This window comes from Balearica regulorum, chromosome 19 (assembly GCF_011004875.1).
Source record: "Balearica regulorum gibbericeps isolate bBalReg1 chromosome 19, bBalReg1.pri, whole genome shotgun sequence".
NCBI classification, from domain to species: Eukaryota; Metazoa; Chordata; class Aves; order Gruiformes; family Gruidae; genus Balearica; species Balearica regulorum.
The window spans coordinates 9,681,284-9,702,176 of record NC_046202.1 but is presented as its reverse complement, the minus strand read 5'-3'; the positions used below and the strand labels follow the sequence as shown (position 1 = coordinate 9,702,176).

The 20,893-nt window shown below is 53.0% G+C and overlaps 1 protein-coding gene across 6 annotated transcripts in view; it reads right to left on the bottom strand.

Moving 5' to 3' along the window:
- Positions 1-1,661: 1,661 nt before the first annotated feature.
- The window catches only part of GTF2IRD1 (GTF2I repeat domain containing 1), a 67,696-nt gene continuing 48,464 nt past the window's right edge, over positions 1,662-20,893 (bottom strand). For 2 of the 6 annotated variants that reach the window (XM_075771417.1, XM_075771418.1), the window contains 13 exons: positions 20,737-20,802; positions 19,587-19,770; positions 18,378-18,436; positions 18,129-18,194; positions 17,193-17,276; positions 16,029-16,212; positions 15,228-15,256; positions 9,725-9,772; positions 6,409-6,486; positions 4,279-4,471; positions 3,918-3,955; positions 2,794-2,930; positions 1,785-2,038 (listed from right to left, as the gene is read on the bottom strand). In XM_075771417.1, coding sequence (XP_075627532.1) covers positions 1,964-2,038; positions 2,794-2,930; positions 3,918-3,955; positions 4,279-4,471; positions 6,409-6,486; positions 9,725-9,772; positions 15,228-15,256; positions 16,029-16,212; positions 17,193-17,276; positions 18,129-18,194; positions 18,378-18,436; positions 19,587-19,770; positions 20,737-20,802 — 1,241 coding nt within the window. In that variant the 3' untranslated portion in view covers positions 1,785-1,963. Of the gene's footprint in view, positions 2,039-2,793; positions 2,931-3,917; positions 3,956-4,278; positions 4,472-6,408; positions 6,487-9,724; positions 9,773-15,227; positions 15,257-16,028; positions 16,213-17,192; positions 17,277-18,128; positions 18,195-18,377; positions 18,437-19,586; positions 19,771-20,736; positions 20,803-20,893 lie in introns of all 6 variants that reach the window. The other 4 variants (XM_075771416.1, XM_075771420.1, XM_075771419.1 and 1 more) reach the window with 4 other exon arrangements.

Here is a 20,893-nt window from a genome sequence, read left to right as displayed (position 1 = left end):
TGCAGCGCTCCAGACCCACGCCCCGCGAGCAGCCTCCCCCCAGCCGCCGGCGCGTTCGCAGGGTGCCGGGCCCAGCAGCAGACCTCAAACACCTCCACTCATTACCGAACTGTGCTGCTGCCTTCCGTGCTACCGCATCAGACCTTTACTTTTTTTACTGGCACAAAAAAAAAAAAAAGTCAAAATATAATGAGTGTCTCTTAAGAGACACCTCCTCAGTGGGGTTTGATCTGTGAATAAGCCCCTTTCAGATATTTTGGAAGAGAAAATTGTATTTCTACCTCTGAATCGTGTTTCTTTGTTTCCTAATTGGAGATGCCACAGGTTTGAGCATCAGGCAGAAACATGAAAGACTTCAGATTTGATGCCAACTGCTCAGATGTCAAACTGTATCTCTAATTGGGGTCACTGATACAGATCTTTGCTCTTCTTTCGGCTTCGTGCCGTCTCCTACATTTGTTTGGGCTTTTATTATCTCATGTGATCATTTGCATCTACCTCCACAGCAAATGCAAGTCCGGAGCCAGGAAACAAAACTGCAGCTGCCCTGAAACACTTCTACTCACCATCAGAACCCTCCCGTGGCCTGTAAAGACCCTCAAGCAGACCAAAAACCCGTAAAACAAATAAAGCAGTGCGTTGCACTCAGAAAAGCTGTCACGGGTGACTGTGACCCTGTGTCTGCTACTGTCCACCCCCCGCAGACCACGGCCGCTGCTGTCGGGACAGGTTTACTCCGTGGAAAGGCTGCGACCCGTCCCGCAGCCTGCGGGGATGCCCAGCAGCGGTCACCCAACGGTGACACCGCGTATCGCTGCTTGGGACGACACCGAAGCCACAAGCGCCAGGGCATCTCGCTTCACCGGGGGTTCCTGCTGGGCTGCGTTTACCTACACACAAGCCGGGATGTTTCTTCTCGTTGGCTTCTTGGGCCGCCCTCACGCCACGTCTTGCCCGTGCACAGCTCTCAGCGGACACAAAGCACAAGTTAAATACGTGCGGTGGTTACTAACAGTGGTCGGCATCATTAGCTTCTGCTGCCGCAGGCTACAAGTGGAATGCAAGTAAAATATTTGAAAAGAATTTCAAATAATATCCCTCAGTTTACTGGGTTTTACGGGGTGAAGTGGCCCAGGGCACGTGGAGGGGACGGGGGCTCCCCGGACACTCTCAGCAATGACGCTCGCAGCTCTTGGTCTCCAGCGTTATGGAACCGGTGGAGCAGCAGTGGGATCAGCCCGTTCTTACTGCGGGAGCTTCCCCCCCGTAAGGCATCAAAGCCTCTTAGAAAATCATAAAAAGTGAAGAACTTCACCGGATGAAAAACTTTTCCTGCTTCGGAAGCCAGTTAAACGCACGCAACCGAAATTGCCTCTGTGCCTTTCCAAGTGTGGGGCGGCAGAGGCCAGAGACGAGAGACCGTGGGGGGGGGATCTCGTTCCTTGGGGGGGCCTGAAACCTCCTTCCCGCTTAACCCAAACCTGCTCCGGCTCCAGAGCCACCAGGACTCCCAGGCGCAGGTCTCTGATGGGGCTGGTTCCCCCGTCTGCCACCACTGCAGTTTGGTACCACTCCTCCTGCAGCTCGGTACGTACATTTTTACGCCTTTGATCTAAAAAATTGAAGCATTAAAATGTGTCAAACCTCTTGGTTTCAAGCACTGGTGACACCAAGGATTTTATTGAGCAGCCAAAGCACGACAAGGTCTGTCTGGGGGTGCCCTCTTGCACTTACTCTTACCTATAAATACTATTTATCAATAATATACGTAATAAAATAAGTACTTTTAAGAGCAAGGCAACACTTTTTATTTTTATTTAAAAAGGCCTTGATGGCAGGAATATAGTGTAAAAATCATTGGAAAAACTAAAAGGCATTGATACATATTGGAATATACACTTTTTACATAAATTACATTTATTTATTTATTCTTTCATTTGAGGTTCTTATTCGGTATTGAGGTCTAATAGTTAATAGGTCCTGGGATCTGGACGTTTAGACCACCATAGTCTAACATGTACATGTTCATGGGCCATTGCTGAAAGAGAGGGAGAGAAAAAGAAGGCAAAAGGCTCTGTTAGGACACAACACAAAACCATGCATACATCAAATCTCTGACATGTTCCGACACGGGCTGTTGCTCCCACTTTCCAGATAAGATAAAAGAACCAACCCCAAACCAAAACACCACTGGCAAACCTGACCAAAAAAAAAAAAAAAACCCTTCTAAATTTATATTTCACTTGTGCTTTTTTTATTGTTATTTTTTAAAAAGCATTTGGTATCATCCACAACTGAAGCCAAGCCCTGAGGAGAGCAGCGGGATGCATCTCCCTGATTTCATTTCCTATTTTCACAGTCTGGATGCACGCTGGAGCTCTGCATTGCTCCCGGGACGGAGCCGGAGCGACGGGGAACCGCTGGGTGCTGCCGCGAGGTGCCATGGGGCCGAGGCGCCGCCGCCAGCACCGGTGTTTTAACCCAGTGGGGTCGCGGGATTTGCTGGGGCTGGTCTCACGCCGAGCATCCCCCCGAGGCACTCGGATGCGGGAGAGCCCCGAGGGGCAGCGGGCGCTTTGCTCTGCTGACCTCCCCCAGACAAACCCAGCAGGAAAAGGGAGCCCCAAAGCTGCGTCCCCTCCTTCGCCAAACCTGCTCGTGCCATTTTACATCACACTTTATAGTGTTTGTCAGGCGCAGGGAGGTGGTGACGGTTCAAGGAGAGCAGAGAGCAGCATCCTGAAGCAGAAAGATAGGTAGGCAGTAACCCCCCTAATATTTGGAAGGCTTTACCACAAGTGAGATCTGATTTGTTGATGATGTAGACTCCATATTGGAAGAGGAGGAAGAGGAAGATGAGGAAGAGGAAGATACCGAGTTCCCTTCGGAGATCCTCTTCCGCTTCCTTTTGGGAACGCTGGTGTCTTTCTCTGGAGGGAGGGAGGGAGGGAAGGCATGAGGTGTCCGAGCCCTGCCAGCAGTCCCTCAATGCGGGGACCCCTCCCGCCGCTCCGACCTCGCCTCCCGCCGAGCGTCCCCCCACGGTGACCCGCTGTGCCACCGATGGTGACAAGGCCTGGCCACCACGGCCTGGCACGGAACTGCCAGCTTTGCTCAGGCGCCAGCAAAGAAAATCCCCAAAATAATGGCAGGGGGTTGGAACTAGGTGATCTTGGAGGTGCCTTCCAACCCAAACCCCAAACTCCAGCATGTACAGAGCCTGATATCCCACAGACTTGTGTCCGTGCTGGATGCTTTGGGGCTGTGAAGGTGCTAGCTGCGATGACAAACATGCCCATATATATCTGCCTATATTGATATCCCCCTATATATCTGCACGTATGAAGTTTCTCCTGCATCTCTCTGTACTTCACATTGCAGGTGTGCTCTCGCTTGCCAGATCTCCCTTCTCTACCTAGCCACCTATTTTCCTAAAGCTAATAGGATCTGAATTATCTCTGGGGCTGCTAATTCTGACACGTTTGATTAAAACTGGCTGAGAGTTATTGGGGAGGATGCGACAGAGAGAGGAACACATTCCCAGCGATCACAGAAACCTTGTTTCCTTAGAAGCTCAACTGCTAAATTATGGCTCAAATTAAGGTCTTTAACCAGTGAATAAATTGCTCGTGGTGAGTAAATTGCTAATGGGAAAGGGATAATCAAATCCTCCAGACTATGATGAAAGTTTGAATCTAGCAGCCCGTTCTCTCCCCAGCTCACAGAAGTGCCGTTGTCTGGAGGACGGTTTGCTCCTGAGCCTGACTTTGCCTTTTCCAGGCAGTATCATCTCCCCAGGCTCCCCTGGGGGTGCGGGAGGTTCCAATGCCTCCCCACAACCCCCCTCCGTTTTGCCCGTATATTCTCTCTGCCACAGGGCAGGGAAAGCCACGGTTATTTCTTAGCCCTCCCCTTACCTGTTTGTTTGGCCTCGGTGCAGATTTCGGCAAACGGCCTGCGTAAGAGAGAAGCAGGGTCAGAGCAGGCGGACCCCGGCATTTCTCCCCTACGTGCCCGCGCTGGGACACAGCCCGGACCCCGACCCCGAGCCTCCTCCTGCGACACCCCCCTGCGCAAAGATGGGACATGGAGCTTCCCCACCGCTCCCCGGAGGGAAGCAACCCAAAATAACTCAGCTGGGTCTCTAAGCTGACCCGTTATCTGGTGTGGCCCCGCTCCAGTGGCCCCGTGGTGACTTGCCACACTCGCAGCTGGAGAAGCGAGTGCAACACTCCACAAACAGAAACACTCCCCGGTCGCAGAGCTGGGGGAACTTACTGGAGCTGGTTTATAATCACCATCCGGATGTTCTCCCGTGCCTTCAGGATCTTCTCCAGCCGATGGATGTCATAGGTATTGGGGTTCCTGAAAGGGATATCATCCGGCAGCCCAGTAACCTCCACGGCGTCAGGACTGTCCCTGATGAGTTTATAGGGCACCATGACGGGCCGGTTCAAGCCCAGAGCCTCTCCTGTAATGGCAGAGCAGAGGACAACACACCAGCTTTACCCCACAGGGCTCCAGATCCAACCAACCAAAGGCCCAAGAGCCCTGGGAGACCTTTGGGAAGCCACGGCTGCTGTGATGCCCAACCTTTGCTGCAGCCACATCCCACCCAGCCGTTTCGCGTCTTCCTGCCCAATTTATTGCCTGCTCCATTAGTCTCCATTTCGGATCCTGCCAGGAGCCTCAGGTGAGGGCTGTTTCACAGCACCAGCGCTTGCACACCCACCTCTGCTCCGTGCAGAGCACACCCATCGCCACACTTGCACCAGCCCGTGGCTGGGTCAGCAGCAGCAGCACAGGAGAGAGGGCAAATGGGAGAGATTCGTCCATCTCCTCTTGCCTCCGGCTGTCAGCAGGTTTGGGGGGCGCTGGGGTGGAGATCGCATCCAGCATGCTGCATTCGACAGTCCCCAGGGACCTGTGCTGCAGGAATTGCTCTTGCCTATTTTTTACACAGCTTTATCCCTTTGGCCTCCACAATATCCTATGGCTGTGAAATACCCCAATTTAATTCCTTGCTGCATTAAAAGTACTTCCTTCTGCGCGATTTAAACCCGCTGCCCATCTCTCTGGGTGCCCCCACTGCACTGTGGGGAGCAGTGAACATCCCTCCCTCCCGTGCTGCTCCTCATAGCAAGAACCTGCTCTTGCCTTGTGTCCCTGCACCCCCCCAAACCCAAAGGCGTGAGCTGCCCCTTAGCCACAGCTCTGGCTCACCTTGCGGGGAGTTTGTCCCTAGAGCCCACCAGGCATCTTGTGCTCCATAAACGGTGCCAGGACCATGGGAACGCAGGGATCTGCTGCGGGCTCAGCCCCCACGCGGGGCAGGTGCTGCTGGGGATGCTCAGAGCACGGGGACCAGCCCCCCCGCACGCTGGCACCTCCAACGGGGCAGATCCACCCCAAAGCAGCACATAGCCCATGCTGCGAGCAGCACCCCAAAATAAACAGGGTTTGCAGGAAGGGTGAGGAGCCTTAACAAGGGGACACTTGAGAAAGGAGGGAAATGGTATTTCCCACTGCTTTCCTATCATTTTGGCTATTTTCCTTCTCCTTCAGGCGATTATTTTGGGGAGAGCAGCAAGACATCGCACTGCAGTGGTGCGGTGCCACCGAGCCGCCGTGGCCCGGCTGCGCAGCCCTGGGGAGTCACAGACTGAGAAATAACCACCCAGCCCGTGGGCCAGCCGTGCCCCAACGGCGGCGAGGGGACAGCCACGAGCGGTGGCAGCCCGAACCCGCAGGGCTGAGAGGGCGACGCCGCTCGGGCCGTGCATCCTGCGGCTGGCTCCTACCTTCCCTCCCGCTATTCCTACTGCGCCTTTTCCCAGCGACGGGTGGAAGGAGGGCTTTGCTAGGCAGCACAAGGAGCCCGCAGACAGCGTTTGCAGATCTTCTTCAGTCTCCTGACCTCCTTTTCTGCCGCGGCTCCAGCGAGCTTTTCCCCGGCCGTGCCTCACGTTGGGCTGCGGCTCCAGCCTTGCTGCCAGCCCGGCAGGCAGAACAGGCAGGGGCTGCCTGCCAGCACGCTGGCGCAGGGCAGGCACGCTCAGCACACACCCCACGGCTCACGCCAGCTCAGGACACGTTAAAAACACATCAAAGGCTGATGCCAGACTGAACAAATGCCGCTTCTCAGCTGTGGCTTTTTTTTCCATCCTCCCTCCCCTCGCCAAGGAGGAGCTGTCAACAAGAAGGTCACGGTCCCACCTGCCAGGAGCGAGACACGGGGACGTCCCCGGGGACAGGCTGGAACGAGAAGCAGTGGGACGAAACCTGTGCTGCAGCAGGCTGCCGTGCGCTCAGCCTATAAATAGAGGCCTTCAGTCGAATTAATTTTAACTATGGCTGCTGTCAGCAAAACCAAACTGGCTTGGCAATGCGTGCAGATGGGAGACTCACCGTATTTTTCATTGAAAAGCTCTTTGACTTGCTCTCGGAGAATCACCTTCTCTCCGAGCCTGTTGGCATCATCCTCATCTGCAAAGCGAAAAAGGACAGGGAATAAAATACCCCGTTTCTCCCTGAGCCCCTGGAAAACCCATCCCGCTGTCACAAGGCACGACCGTGTCTCTCCCCCTCTGCCCCAGCGCGGCGTGGGGACACCTCCGAGGCGGCTGCTCTGCGCTTGCACCTTGCGTCGCCTTTTAGAGCCGTGCAAAGTGCCTATAAATGCTGCCAAATCTGCATTTGCCACGCGCTGCCACGGCTGAGAGCATTTTACATCCACTTTGCGGTGCTGTAAATGACTGCAAAATATGCAAAGCAACGGAGACTCCGGCCCTCAGTGCCACGAATGCTCCCACAAGTGATATCAAGGAATGAGATAGCACTTTTATAGCTGGGCTCCTAAGTACAGTATTGTTTTATAATATGCCATATAATCAGCTTGGCTTTACTAGCTTTTTTAATTATCCTCATCACGCCAAACAGTTTCTCCTCCATTCTCTCATTTCAAACGACATGCCTCTGTCAGTAGATTTTTTTTTCCCCCACCTATTCAGCATCCTCAGGGGGCTCCAGGAAAAACCACTGGGGTCAGCACCGGCCCCCTTTGATGCTTTTTCACCCCGCAGGTATAAAGCACCGACCGCATGAACCTTATCTGCCTCTCGCCGGGATCACCCCTCCAGCACCGGGCCGGCTCGGGGGGGATCCGCTCCTGCTGCGCGCGGAGGCGTCACGACCGCGAGCCCTGCAAACCTCGGCGTGAGGGACCCGAGCATCCACCGCTCCCTGTCTGCAGCTGTTTAATTTGATTTTGAGCAATCACGTGATTTTGATTTTGGTTTTAAGCAATTGCACGGCTTGCAATTTTGTTGTAAAGGCAAGCTGGAAACCGGACGCGCGTCCCTGCCTCCCTGCGCTCAGCACCCCCAGCAGAAATCACGCGCCTCGGCCACCCTGCTGCTGGGGGTCCTGGAGAGAAGCCGGCACCCTTAAATCTCCACACCCTGCTACTGCAGGGTACGGCCTCAAAAACCTCTTTTCCACCTGGAAAACAATAGTTTTGTCTGGATATAACTAGGGGAAAAAAAAAAAAGAGAGAAGCTTCTGTGAAGGAACCTCAGGGCCAAGTCGTGCTTCAAATCCAGAAATGGCAACAAAGCAGCGTGAAAGGGATGGAGGGAAAAAAAAGAAAGAATAAAAAAAGAAAAAAGAAAATCAAATAAATGTCACCAAGGAGCTCTGATTTCAAGAACCTTGTGGTGCCGCTCCCGAGGCCACGGCAAGCCGGCGGGGGCAAACCCTGCGGGGTCCCTCTGTGACTTCCTTGTCATTGATGCTCAGTTTCTGGGCTGTGCATACACACCCATACGGATGTGTAGATGGTAGCAGACAAAGAAACACCAAAATTCAGTGTTCTCACTTGTTTAATTCTCTGGGACTGAAAAACGCAGCAGGTATTTCCTTTCCGCTCATGCCCCGAGCGACCCAAGTGCAAGAAACAACATCCCAAGGGGGTTTTTTTCTGCCTTGCAGTGGGCAGGATTCCCAAATTCCCATCCAAGAACACAAACAAATTCCATGAAAAACCTGGAACTGAGCATGCATAACAGAGAAGCCAGAGAGGAGGCTCTGGCTAGCGGTGCCGCTTCCTGGGGACCTGCCCCTCCGTCCCCAGGCCGCTCCGGACAGGAGGGATCTCCATCTACCTTTCAGTTTGGGAAATAATCGACTCAAGGACGCCGCCGGCACCCCTGGGATGTGCTGAGTCCTTCCCATAAGGCAGGTTTATGCAAGCTGCTGGCTTCAGCTCCGTGCTATCACTTTTAAGTTTTTTTTCTTTTAATTAAAAAAAGTAGCCACTTGATTGACTTTTTTTTTTCCAATCCTGCTTGCCTGAAGCGAGGAGCCCCATTCTCTCCATAGGCACTTATGTACAAGTGGTGACATTTTTAAAACACCCATTTTCTCTTTTCCAATAGGGCTTGTCAGAGCTTGACATTTCTTTCAGAAAAGCCAAGTCCTATTTAGTAGTTATTAAAAACAGGGTTTAGGGGTCTGCTGTTGGACAGCAGGATCCAAAACACCGCCTGTTCTTCTCGTGACTTTAAAAAACAACAACAAAACCAAATCCAAGGTATCCCACGGATAAATAACGGGTTCGTGGTGCCATGTGCACCCTGATCTCGGTGGGGAAGCCGTGGCACAGCCGGGCAGGGTACCCGCAGAGCCTTCCTCCTCCCCGTGCCACCGCCAGCATCCCGGGGTGCAGCTCCAGGCGATGCACATCCTCCACCCACGGTAACGACCTCCCGTTATCCGAACACCCGGCATGAAGCTCGTTTCATCAAGGAGACAGCCACCACCCAACACATCCCACCCGGAAAGCGGCTCAGGACCCTTCTTCAGGCAATCCCGGTCGTGTCAAAGAAACACTCGGCCAGGTGATCAGCGTGCTTACGACGGTCAGGATTTGGCCCCGAATCTTAAGAGGATAAACACACGCCTCTTCCCCCCCCTTCCAGCTTCAATGGGTGCAATGCAGTTTTATCCCTGTTCCAATCCGGAATAAACCCGCTGACGTTACTGAGGCTATTCCACAGTAACTCAGGTTTAAGTACAGTTCGAATCAGCTCGACATATGCACGTTTTCAAAGCGGAGCTATAAATTTGCGGGAGCAGGCAATTAACATCTAGACACACGGCCAGAATTCCAGCTGATGGGACTAAAGCGGGATCTGCCGGAGATACGCCGTGCCCTGCTGCAGATACAGGCAGGCAAGCTCTTCTTTACTCCTGCAAATTAGCGTATGTGTTAAAGCCCCGGAGCCTACACGACTGCTCACCGGCTCTGGTCCAGAATATGTGTTAAAGCAAAGCAAAAAAAAAAAAAAAAAATCCCAACCCAAATCTGTGCAAGAGCTCCTTATGAATGGCAAGTGGATTTTTTTTTTTTTTAACGAATTAATTGCTTGGACACATGGATGAGCTGAGGATAACGTGGCAGGTCGGTTTGTCTGGAGCAGAACCGGCACCGATGCCCAGGGAGTGCAGCAATGGTGCTTAGAAATGCAGAGAGGATTAATAACAACAATAAAATACTGTTAAACACATCCTGCATCATTCAGTTCTTGGTATCACAGGGAAACAGAGCAGAGAGGAAAAAAAAATACCTGAAATTTGGGGGTTTAAGACATTTTCATTCCCATATTAAAACGCAAGTGCATTTCTTGTCTGCTACCATCTACGATGCATCAACTGAGCTACGTACCATTCAAGGCAGCGTAGGCTTTTTCCAATGATGTTATCCGTCTAGGGGCTACAGTGCAAGTTAAAAGGAGACAAAAAAAAAAAAAAAGAGAGAAAGAAAAAGAGAGCCATGAGTGCTGCAGCTTCGTTTCTTGGTCACAAACAAAACTAAAACCCAGGATGACACTGTTCCTAGCAGCTTAAAATTCCTCCGGCCCCGAGGCCCCTTGGCACAGAGATGTTTCAGTAGCTAAATAACTACCGGTGAGCTGGGCTCTCCACCGCACACCAGGGACCTGTTTTGGGATGTGCTTGATCCCGTGAGCATCCCCCGAGCTACACTGCACTCCTGAGTGGCTCGAGGTCCGCACGTGCCCAGGGACGCGCGGCTGAATAGCAGCATTTACGGCATGCGCCGAAGCAGCAGCGGTTGTACTGTGCAACCATGCCGGAGAAGAAAAAAGATGTAAGGTTAAAGCAGATGAAAAGCAAACAGGGAAATTGTGTCAGTTCTGCAGCAACAGGGACGGGGGGGAAACAGGAGAAAAAGGGATCCCTAAGGAGAGGCTCACTGACTCTGAAGTGACAAGCGATATCAAAAAAGAAATGAATTTCCTGGGGAAAAGCAGCAGGGACGGGGCTAGAGCCAGGATTTGCATGACGGGCAAAAGGAGGACCGAAGCAGCTCATCGCGTAGAAGCCGGAAGCTGCGGGGAGAGCCGGCGGGGAGGACGGAGGCTGCGGGTCGTGGCATCAGGGCAAGGAAGGGGCTCAGCGGGGAGGCTCTTGCTGCCAAACTGCAGCACGCTGGCACTGGCAAACCGGAGGGGTGCACGGCCGAATTTGCTGAGCAGAGACATAAGCGATCTGAGATAGCTCAAAATATAGATCAAACATTTCAGGCAGGCTCAGGCCAGCAGCCATTGCAGCACAAAGAGCTCTGCTGATGCCTCCGGCCCGACTGTCTGCGCGGGGACAGCCCTTCGGTTCAGTGGCACCAAAAATCCAGAAAAACACAGGGTTCGCACAGGGCAGCTGCAGGCGCCGACATTCTGGTGCAGACCATGGTGAGTGGGGTGCTGAGCCGGGGTGCTGAGCCAGATCCTGCAAACAAACCCTGCCGTGCACAGCCACTCGCTGCCACACCATGGACCCAGCCGGAACAAAAGCCACGCTGCCCTGAATCGCGGGGTGACACCCCACGGGCAGCACCCACCGCGCAAAACGTTGAAGGTGAATACGCAAGGGAAAGGGGAGGAGACGCGGATGGGTCACACCGGCACTGGGAAAGCCAAGCTGGAGTCCAAGCCAAGAGGGAACAAAGTCCTGGCATAGCTCCTGTCAAGGAGGAATGCAGGCAGGGGCATGGGCAGGAGTGCAGGCAGGAGCGCAGGCAGGAGCACAGGCAGCGAGGAAGAGGAGCACACAGCAGCATCCTTCCAATACGAATCAGCAAAGGTTTCAGAAGGGCAGTGCAGCGTTTCATTTGGTGGGCAGCAACTCAAAGGTGTTTGCAGCGTTCCAGGTGAGGATTTCAAGGTGCCGTTATGAAATCAAGCTGATTAAGAAAAATAATTAAAATGTCTTGTCCTGGTAACCCACATGTGCTGCTCAGCCTTAACCAGGGGAGGCATCCCACCAGGCTCACGGCTGCTGCGCTGGGAGGTACGGAGTGCATCCCTAAGCGCCGGACCACAGCACGGGATGGAGCCGCATCCATCCTGCCGTGCGATGAGCACCCTGAAATAGGGGGTTTGGGGGTCTCTGAAGGACACGGCAGGATATGAGGCTGGTGGGGAGCGGGAGGGAGGCACGGGCAAAGCAAACACAAGGGCTGGGATGAGCTGGGCGATGGTGCTGCCTTCCTGCCGGCATGAGGATGCCAAACATACAGGGAAAGGAAAAAGGAGACAAAAAATAGGCAAAGAAAAAGGTGATTCAAATCACAGAGCTGCTTAAAAACAGGCTTTGAAGCTCCACAGCTACTCGCCCTACCTGCTTGATTCTCCGCCTTCAGACTAAACCCACTAACCAGCTGAACGCTAAAAAAATAATTCACCCTGGATAACGGGAAGTTGGATCGGAAGGAAAAATAACCCGGCTGCTCCCACGGGGGTTAAATGTCAGGGCTGGGGGGTGAAGGGAGAGGGGCATGGACCTCAAAAAGCAACCTGGTGATGGAGTGAGATGCGCTCTGCTCCCATCACCGCCCCATCAAGTGCTTTCCTCTTTTCTTTTTTTTCTTGCTAGGAGTTTCCAACGCGAGGCACATCTCATCAAAGTCTTGCGGAGGATTGTGCTCTTGTGATTAAAAAAAAAAAAATATAAAAAAGGATGCCTGGATGTGTGGTTTTTTTAATTAAAGAACACTGCCTGCCCTACTTTATTAATTGGAGTATGGGAAATAATCTATCAGGGTGGTAGGGAGTTTGGGGAATAGGACAGATGGAGCTGGTGTACATTTTCAATCAAAGCACATAAAAATTAACATACAGAAAGATTTTTTTGTGTGTGTGTGCTAGATTACTTATGCTTGCTTTTTTTTTTTTTTTTTCCCTCAAAGGCTCAAATTAAGCCTGTTTTGTATCTCTGTGCCTCAGGAAAAGAAGAAAAGAAAGGATAAGTGCTGTGTTTATAGTGCTGGAGCTTCACTGCTTCTCACCCGCGTCTGTTTTAATGTCGAGAGTTCGTTCTGCTTTCAAAAAGGGGGTTTGAAGGTCTTTTTCGCAGAGCAGAGACCAGCGGCGGGGAGAAAAGCAACTGGAAATCCAAAGGAAAATCTCGGAACGCCAGGAGGGTTGTGCTCCTGGGATGAAGCCCCCGGGGAGCCACGCGGGTGAAACGCTGTCAGAGGCACCGGTGACCTCCGGGCCATCGTCCCACCTTCGAAAGCAGCTGCAAATCTGCACTGCAGAAGGTGGCTGCAGCCACTGACCTCCTCCAGGCGCTGGGCAGCACCGCCAGCTTTATTTTTCCAAAAAAACAGCCTCATTTCCACCAAAAAACCACCTCCTCCTGCAAATAGCATCCCTGCAGGAACATACCCCCAGCCGCCTCTGCACCGGCAGCCTCACCCCCCACTGCGACCCATTAGTGGGGAGATACCATCTTGACAGAGAAATTCCAGATAATCTTGAGAAAAAGCACGCTTGGTGCTCAGATTATATTGAAATCCTTTTATCGGTGTGTTTTGCACTTAAAAAAATGGGTGTCCTCAAAAGAGAGAGAAAAGGAGGCTGGTCCTCTGCAGTCCTGCAGTTATCTGGGATGCTCTTTGCAATGCAGGAGGTGCACAACTTGTTTAAATCAAATTAAACCTGTAATTTAACCTAAAGGCAAGTAAAAATCAAGCCAAAGCGATTTAAAAAAAAAAAAAAAGAAATTGTTACATTTCCCTTTTCCCTTAAAATGTGTACTTTTTGGCCAAAATGATCCACAAAAAACATAACCTCCCGTATATTTATGCGGTCATCTCCTGGGCTTTCCAGCTTTTAGACACCCTTGCAATGTCATCCCGCTTGGGAGTGACTCTTGCTTTCATTTTAACGCTCCTCTGTGAAATAAAAGTGATTTTCATTGATTTTGTTTTAACGCCAAGCACGCACTTCTGCTGCTGCCGCTCTTCATTTTACATGGCGGGACTTTACTACGCAAGACTGAGGTAAAAAGAACACTCTTAAATTTAAATATTTAATGATCTATGGCTAGTTGGAAATCATTAATTTTGTTAAGGCAGATGAAAAGCGATCAAAGGCAAGGCAGTGAACGTACCATGGTGTTGCCACCAGCCGCTTTGGTGTAAAGGGCTGGAAAAGCAGACGGGAGGTTAATTGCTGTCAACGGGGACTATCGGGGGGCGAAACACAAAAAGCCTTTTTCTCAAGGAGACATTCCGTTGGTAATCTGACTACTATAAAATAATTTTAAGTCTTAGAATTGTCTCTAAAGATTTACCAAATATACGAAATAGTCTATAACAAATTGAGATGTCAAGAAAACCCCCTAACCCGTGCCTGCTCCTATTTAAAGCCCCTGTGGGAGGAGAGGGCACGAAGCCCCGAGCCCGACAGGGATGCTGTGACCTCCGCCCGAGCCTGCTCGGGTACCACCGCACGCAGAATAAAATACCTTTGGGTGTGCGCTAGCATGGGCTAGCCCATGGTGGGAGCCTTCAGCGGGAGAAGAAGGAAAAAAAAAAAAGTTGTGCATCAAAAAGAAAATCAATTTCCTCTCCATCTCCATCTATCAGGCTGTGTTTCCAAGCCAGCTGGCAGGTTGAAGTATTTGCCTTCTGATGTGCTCCTTTGTTAATGGTGTGATTTGTGTCAGATCAGCGTCTCTTAACGTAATTATACCGATTACGGCGGAGAAATGGGAAGACAAGATGCGGCTGGAGGAGCAGATACATCCTTGGCTCACTCCGGCATTATAGCCACGTAATTCTGTGGAAAGCCAGAGCTGTGCAAAACGTGCATTTCACTGAGGGCTCGTTTAAGGTCCAGTCGATGCGAGCTGGCACCTTGCTGCTTAGGACCTAGCGACGGGAAGTCTAAGGCCCAGGTCTGCGGAGGTCTCGGGGGACCTCCCCATCTTCTTGGCTGGGCCATACACAGGGTCGACACGTGGACCGTGCCCTGGATTGAATTTCTCAGATGGCTCGCCTTTTGTTAGAGCCCTCTCAGGCGCCTAACACCTTTTTGCCGTTCCCAATAAGGGCATATAAATGTTTTCCTCTCTGTCATATTTGTCTTCCCTAAATTGTGCCATCCCCATGGAGGCTGGCCAAGGAAATGGGAAGCCATCAATAAAGACGAGAATGTTTTTTGCACCCATCTGTGCTCTTCCAACAGTTGTAATTACAGACATTTAAAACCGAGACAGGCTTTTACCCACATTTCTAACGGCAGCTCTCTTTTCTGGGCAGCCTAGAAGCAAGAGACAGAGCTACCGCAGCGACGCGCGGGGAAGGATGCGGATCTGGGACGGTGATTTCTGCAGCTGGGTACGGAGCGCACCCCGGACACCCCGTCCTCCCCTCTCCCCCGGTGTATCCGCGCGTGGGATGCCCACGGGCTGGCAAGGGCTCTCACTGCCACGCTGCTGCTGCAGCCCGACACGGACCCTGTGGCTAATCGCCCCCTTCCCACGACCCTCCCTCGCCACTGAACCCGCCAGCTCATTGCAATGCTTATTTATTTTAAGAAAACGCTTAAGAATGTGGGTGCTTTCTTAAATATAGAACACAAATCCCTGCCCTAGGTTAGCTCTTGAAAAATGCCGTCATTTCAAGGCAACAGCAGCAGCACCGATGGGTGATGCTGAGGCCAGCTGGCTCGGTCAGGGGAACTTCAGCAAATGCACCAAGCGACAACAAAAGCAAAGTGGGAAGCCCAGGAAAGTGAGGTCAGGGGCACCCTTCCTCCAGCTGATAACATTATTGCTCGCCATCCACAGCTTACGGCTCCCTGACCACCACTAAATACTTGGCCAATGCATTGCTTAGGCAAAAAGGCATCATCTCTTACCGGGTTTGGGGATGAGTCCTTGAAAAGGCCTGTGAAAAATAAGGAAAAAAGGAGATTTAAAATGAAATGCCACTGGGAAGCCAACACGCCTGGACCAAGCATCCTCGCATAGCCCAGGGAGGGTTCGGGATCAGTCTGTCCCTCACACATGGTGCCATGACTCGTGCGGGACTGGCAGGAGCTCTGTGGGGTCGGGGTGCCTGTGGTCCTGCTCGGGGCAGGATGCGTCCCGTTGGTAAGACGGGCAGTGTGGCCCAGCAAGAGGGTGATGGAGCCACTCTTAAAACCAGTTTTTTCCCTGTCTCACCTTACGGTGATACACTGATAAAGTGCTTTTCCCCTCCCACTTGTGTCCATCCCCTTTGGCTACAAAACCCACGGGACCTGGCCACGAACGGCCAGTGCCCGGCGCCTCTCCATGCGCTGCGGGACCCCGAGCACTACTGGCACCAGCAATAAACCCAGCAACATTTCTCCCGTCTCGAACCTCCTAGAAAAGGGGCTGGGATTTCTCCGCCTGCGCATTCGTCGCTCCGAGCAGCATTTTCTCCTGCCAGTGCTTTCCCCACCGCCTCTCCAGGTGGCAGACAGGAAGAAAGAGCAGGAGTCTTGATTTTGTGGTCCCCTCCTTTCTGTCGAACCGTTAGCTGCCGATTTAATTGCTGTCTCGGGGGCCGGAGGCATTTACAGTATTTACAGCCCTGGCCCAGTGGGGCTGGCAGAGCTGGGGCTGCATTTAGGTCGGCTCCCTCCTCTCCCCGTCCTGCTCGGCAGGGGTGGCTGGCACCCCTCGCCACGTACCTCGTCACGGTGAACTTGATTTTATCGGCGACAGCCAATATCCTCTCCAGGTTCTGTGAGCCGAAGGTGCACGGTTTCCTGAAGGGGATCCCGGGGGGCAGCCCCTCTATAATCACCGACCCCGGATTGCTCTTGATCCGCTTGTATGGCACTTGCACGGGGTATTTAATCCCCAAGGCCTCACCTGGGAGAGAAGTGAGCAGTAAGCAAGCAGCAAGCGTGCGGGATGCCACGGATGCCATTTCTACCGCGGCTCTGGCTCCATCCCCGGCCCCACCAAAGCATGGCGCAGCGTGAGCAGGCTGCTCCGGGCACCACCTCAAGCCTTAGATCAAGGACCGACATTTTCAGGCCACCTCCGTGATGGGAGCAGGGGGGTCCCAAGGCAGCCACGTGCGTGCAGCAGAGCCGGTGGGACCGAGCAGAGGCACTGTCTTGTACGGTGACACCCACGCAGTGCAGCAGGAGGGATGCAAAGCCGCTGCTCTTTGCTTCGGGACATTACTAGGAGATAACTCCATAGGTAGGTTCCCTCTCTGAGGTCTGGCTGCAGGACTGAGGCTACACATTCCCTTGCATGTAATTGCTCTTGGGAGTACCTGTCTTACTCCTGCCTAGAAATTGGGGATAACAGCATTTCCCTGTCTTGCTTGATAAAGCAATTCCCTGGGGCAGGCAGGGAATGCCCTGCAGAGCCTGGGTAGGTGCCCTGGGAACAGGAGGAACAGCAGCTACTCATCCCCTGACACTCCTGCGAGTGCTCACTACAGCCCCTCCTTATCCCCTTCCCAACCTCCCGCCACCCCCCGTGCACCCACTGCTCCACAGTTCTCCGCTAATGAATTTACCATTGTTGTTCTTCACGGAGAAGGAGTTAAAAAAACCCAAACCAACCCAAAACGTGGCCAGGGAGCAGGAAGGGCTGTGGCACGCTCTCCATCACGGGCTGCCCCGTGCTGCACAGGAATCACCCACGCAACAAGCACTGGCAGCAAAGAGCACCAATTCCCAGACCCACGGCTCCCTCCCCGGCCCCGCGAGGTGCCAGCCGCTCAAGGGGGAGGCGAGAGAAAGCACCTGGCAAAGAGAGGGGAGGGATAGGGAGCAAAAAATTTGGGAGGGGATAAGGTGGGAATAAAATCAGTTCCCACCCAGGTTTCTCACCGTATTTCTTATTGAACAGGTCCTGGACTTGTTCCCGTAGCGTGTTAGCGATGTCTATTCTGGAAAGCCTGGCATCATAATTTTCTGTAAAATAAAGAAACAATTATGGACTTCTGCTGGTAAATTAAAAGGCACTCTGTGACTTTTAAGTAATGCCATTTTCTAATTATAGGAAAGTCCTTATCTTGCAATTAGCTAATCTCTGGAGTGGGCCATTCAAAGTCCTTAAAAATAATCTAAACAGAAATATGGTTTTTTTTCCCCCCGCCTGTTTGCTAAGAATAAAAGCCGCATGAAATCGAAGATTCAGTTGCGATAATTACCGGCATTAAAATAAAACGTACTCCAAAGCCTCTCTGAAAAGGCAAAGCATTTGAAAAGCCTCTGTCCTTCTCTGCAAACCCTCGCAGCCCCCCCGGCCCAAGGAAAGGGAGGCTCGAGTGGGGCAGCACTTCTCCCCGAGCCCACGAGCTTCTCACCATCATTCCTTCCCACAACGGAGCCGCTGTGCCGGGTGCTGGTGCACACCGGACAGGAGAGGTGCTTATACAAACACTGTTCAAGTGGAAAAAGCCCCAGAAAAGGCAAACGCTGAGGCTTGGAAGACTTAATTACGCATCCCGCAAGGTCAGACGGCGAGATAAGCAAAGCCGGTTAATTAGGGCACCACTCAGAGCGCTTCAAGCCTCTTCCTTGGACCTGCGGGATTGTCTGCCCCGGCTGTGTGTTGTCTTCTGCTTGTCTGTCCTTCCCATCCTCTCACCCCACCTCCTCCTCTCCTCCCTCCCATCCTTGCCTTGCCCTGCTCCTCTGCCAACCCCCGGCGGCCTGATGCCCCACGGCCGCTCCTCTCCCACCTCTGTTTGCTCTACACAGCCGCCGCAACGGGCCAGGGACTCTGCCTCAACCCCCTGCAAGATGCCTCCAGGCCCTCACCTTGAAAGCCCTGTCTCTTCACAGCGTCCTCCAGCAGCGCCTCGCTCGAGTCCCTTTCACCGGCAGCTGAGACAGGGGACACAAGAGGAATCAGGATTCGCGGTGCCACCAAGGGGGATGCACAGGAAGGGGTTTCCAGCCAAAAAATGAGGTGGGGAGGGAAGGCAAGAGACGCACTGTAGGAAAACGCTCTCACTCCTCTCCTACCTAGTCCTTAACGGCCCGGCTGCCGGGCGTCTCGCAGCCTACCTTTGGCTGCCGGGCTGTCCGATGCAGGCTCCTTTGCGCCCTCCGCCAGCAGCTCCGGTCTGGAAAACAGCGAGAAGCAGAGGGCACACGCGTGAGCTCCCCGGCCAGCAACACCCCGCTGCTCCAGCATCCCCTAGGACAACGCTCCTACAGCCACGACTCCCTAACTGTGTCTGGCTAATGCAATTTTAAAGCTCCTGCAATGCAGCGAGGGAACTTTGGAAATAATTTTCATGCCGACAGACTCTTTAGTGAGCCGATGTGATGCTCCCCGGGATGAGATTAAGCTGGTGATGGCTGAGCAGCTTAAATCAGCAGGTACGGACTTCTAGGAGACATGGTCCTGCATGTTTCGCGGGGATAGGAGAAGCTGTACGTGGCTCCTTTCAACATAACTGGCCCCCAAAATTGTCACTTGGGTAGCTAATGCTAATTGCACGGTGAGGCGATAGCAGGGCTCATTAGGAGCTGCACCGAAGCTGCATCACAGAGAAACGGGTCTGGGATGGGAAGGGGAGAAACCCCAAAGTGTGCTCAGGCTGCCTGGGAGCTGCTGGTCCGACACCACAAAATCTCTGTGCTCCCACCATTTATTTTCTGTTTCAGCCACCCACCGTGTTGGCTGCGTCAGCTCTCTCCTCCGCAAGGGACGCTGAATCAGCATTTGGGCGAGAAAACCCCCAAAACACCTAAAGACATGTTTAAATCCATCTCTGCTGGATCCGTTCCCTCTTTCAGGGCAACGCTGTTGCGTTACATCGGTCATGGCTTCTCACAGCCCCTGTGACACCCCCGGCTCCCCAGCGCAAGGACAGCATCTCCCCTGATGCCCGCAGCACCCTACGTGCGCATCTGGGCCTCAGCCAGAGCCGCTTCCCATCAGCAAACCCTCCAGGGCTCCCAGCCCCGCTCCTTGCCCCACGCCTGAGCACCCTGAAGGTTAAAGGCTCTGGCTCCTCTCACCCACCCTTGGGTGCTCCCTGCCGCTGTGGCCAAACCTTTGCAAAAGTGGGTTAAAATCCCTAAAAGACATCAAAGGAGAGGTGACAACACCACCGCTGCCTCTCAGGGATGGCTCCAACAAGGCAACAACCCTTGGTTGCTTCTAATCAAGCAAATTTATTGAAGGTGACCAAGTGATGGATGTTCCCCAGGAACGTCCCTCCACGGCAGCAGGAGCCCAAGGGATGGCCGCTCCACCTGCCTTACCTTTTAATGACAAACTGGATGTTGTTGCTCGCTTGCAGGATCTTCTTTAGCTTCGCAATCCCGAAGCAGTTGGGGCGCCGCAGCAGGATGCCCTCCGGCAAGCCCACAACGAAGAGGTCCTCGGGGTACATCAGGAACTTGGAGTAGGGAACTTTGACCGGCTCCGATATTCCTATGGCTTTCGCTGCGTGGGGACCAAATCTCATTAGTTTGCTGGACCTCCGCATTGGGTCAAAGCGGCAGCGACGCGATTTGTTGGTGGGGGGCTGGAGAGGTTTTTGGAGAGTTTGTTGTCACTCGGTGCCTGGTGGAAATGTCCCTGGTGGGAATGTCCCTGGTGCTAGCAGTCACAAGCCGCGGGACAGAACCAGGCAGCCACCGGGACCTGGCTTTTGCATTTGCTGCGTTATCAAAAGGACTTTCTATAAAGGCCGCAAGCGCCTTCCATGAGGCAATGGGACCCCATGTTCAGACCTACACCCCTCTGCCAGCTGAGGGGAACGTGCCTGAGGTGCGCTGCCAGGCTGCGCAGTGTGGCAGGGCAGGGGAGCATCCCAGCCCTTCTCCCTTCCCCCAGGGGCTCTCCCAGCTCAGCTCTGCCCCGGCTTTTGGGGACCACCGGGCAGAGCTGCGTCTCCTGGTCCTGCCAGTGGCAAAAGCTTTCTGCCAGCTCTCACAATGCACGTGTGACCTCACCCGAATTTCTTCTGGGTTAAATAACCTTTCTAAAAAAGGGGTGAGCAGAACATGCCGAGTGCCAGCCCCTGGTGCCAGGGTCCCACCAGCCCTCCTGAGCCACGCAACGACCATCTCGGGTGGAAAACCCTCTCTGATCTTTCAAACAAATGATGGGGGGAACCACTTTGGTCCTTCCCTCTGCGGGAGGAAGGCTGAAGGTCACGGCGGCAGTTCCTGGGCTGCAGCTGGTAAAAAGGCATCGAGGAAACCAAGGGGAAGAGCTGCAATAACAAGGCCCAAGGAGATTTCAAATGCACTTGTAAGCCCAGAAGACAGCAAATGAACAAATTAGATTGCACCTTTACTCAGCTGCTGGTTTGGAAATGGTAGGTGACATTTCTGAGCAATTAGGAGCTCCCCACGGCAGAGGCTGGCACTCGGCATGATGTACATGTGTTAATGACCATCTTACCGTATCTCGTGTTGAACAAAATTTCAACTTGTTTCCTCAAGTGACTTAAAACATCCCCTATACCATCTGCAGGGAAAAAAAAAAAAAAAAAAAAGAAAAGAGAGAAATGCTCTGAGAAATCAGCTGCCTCTAGGGCAAGCAATGCGCAGTGCAGGCG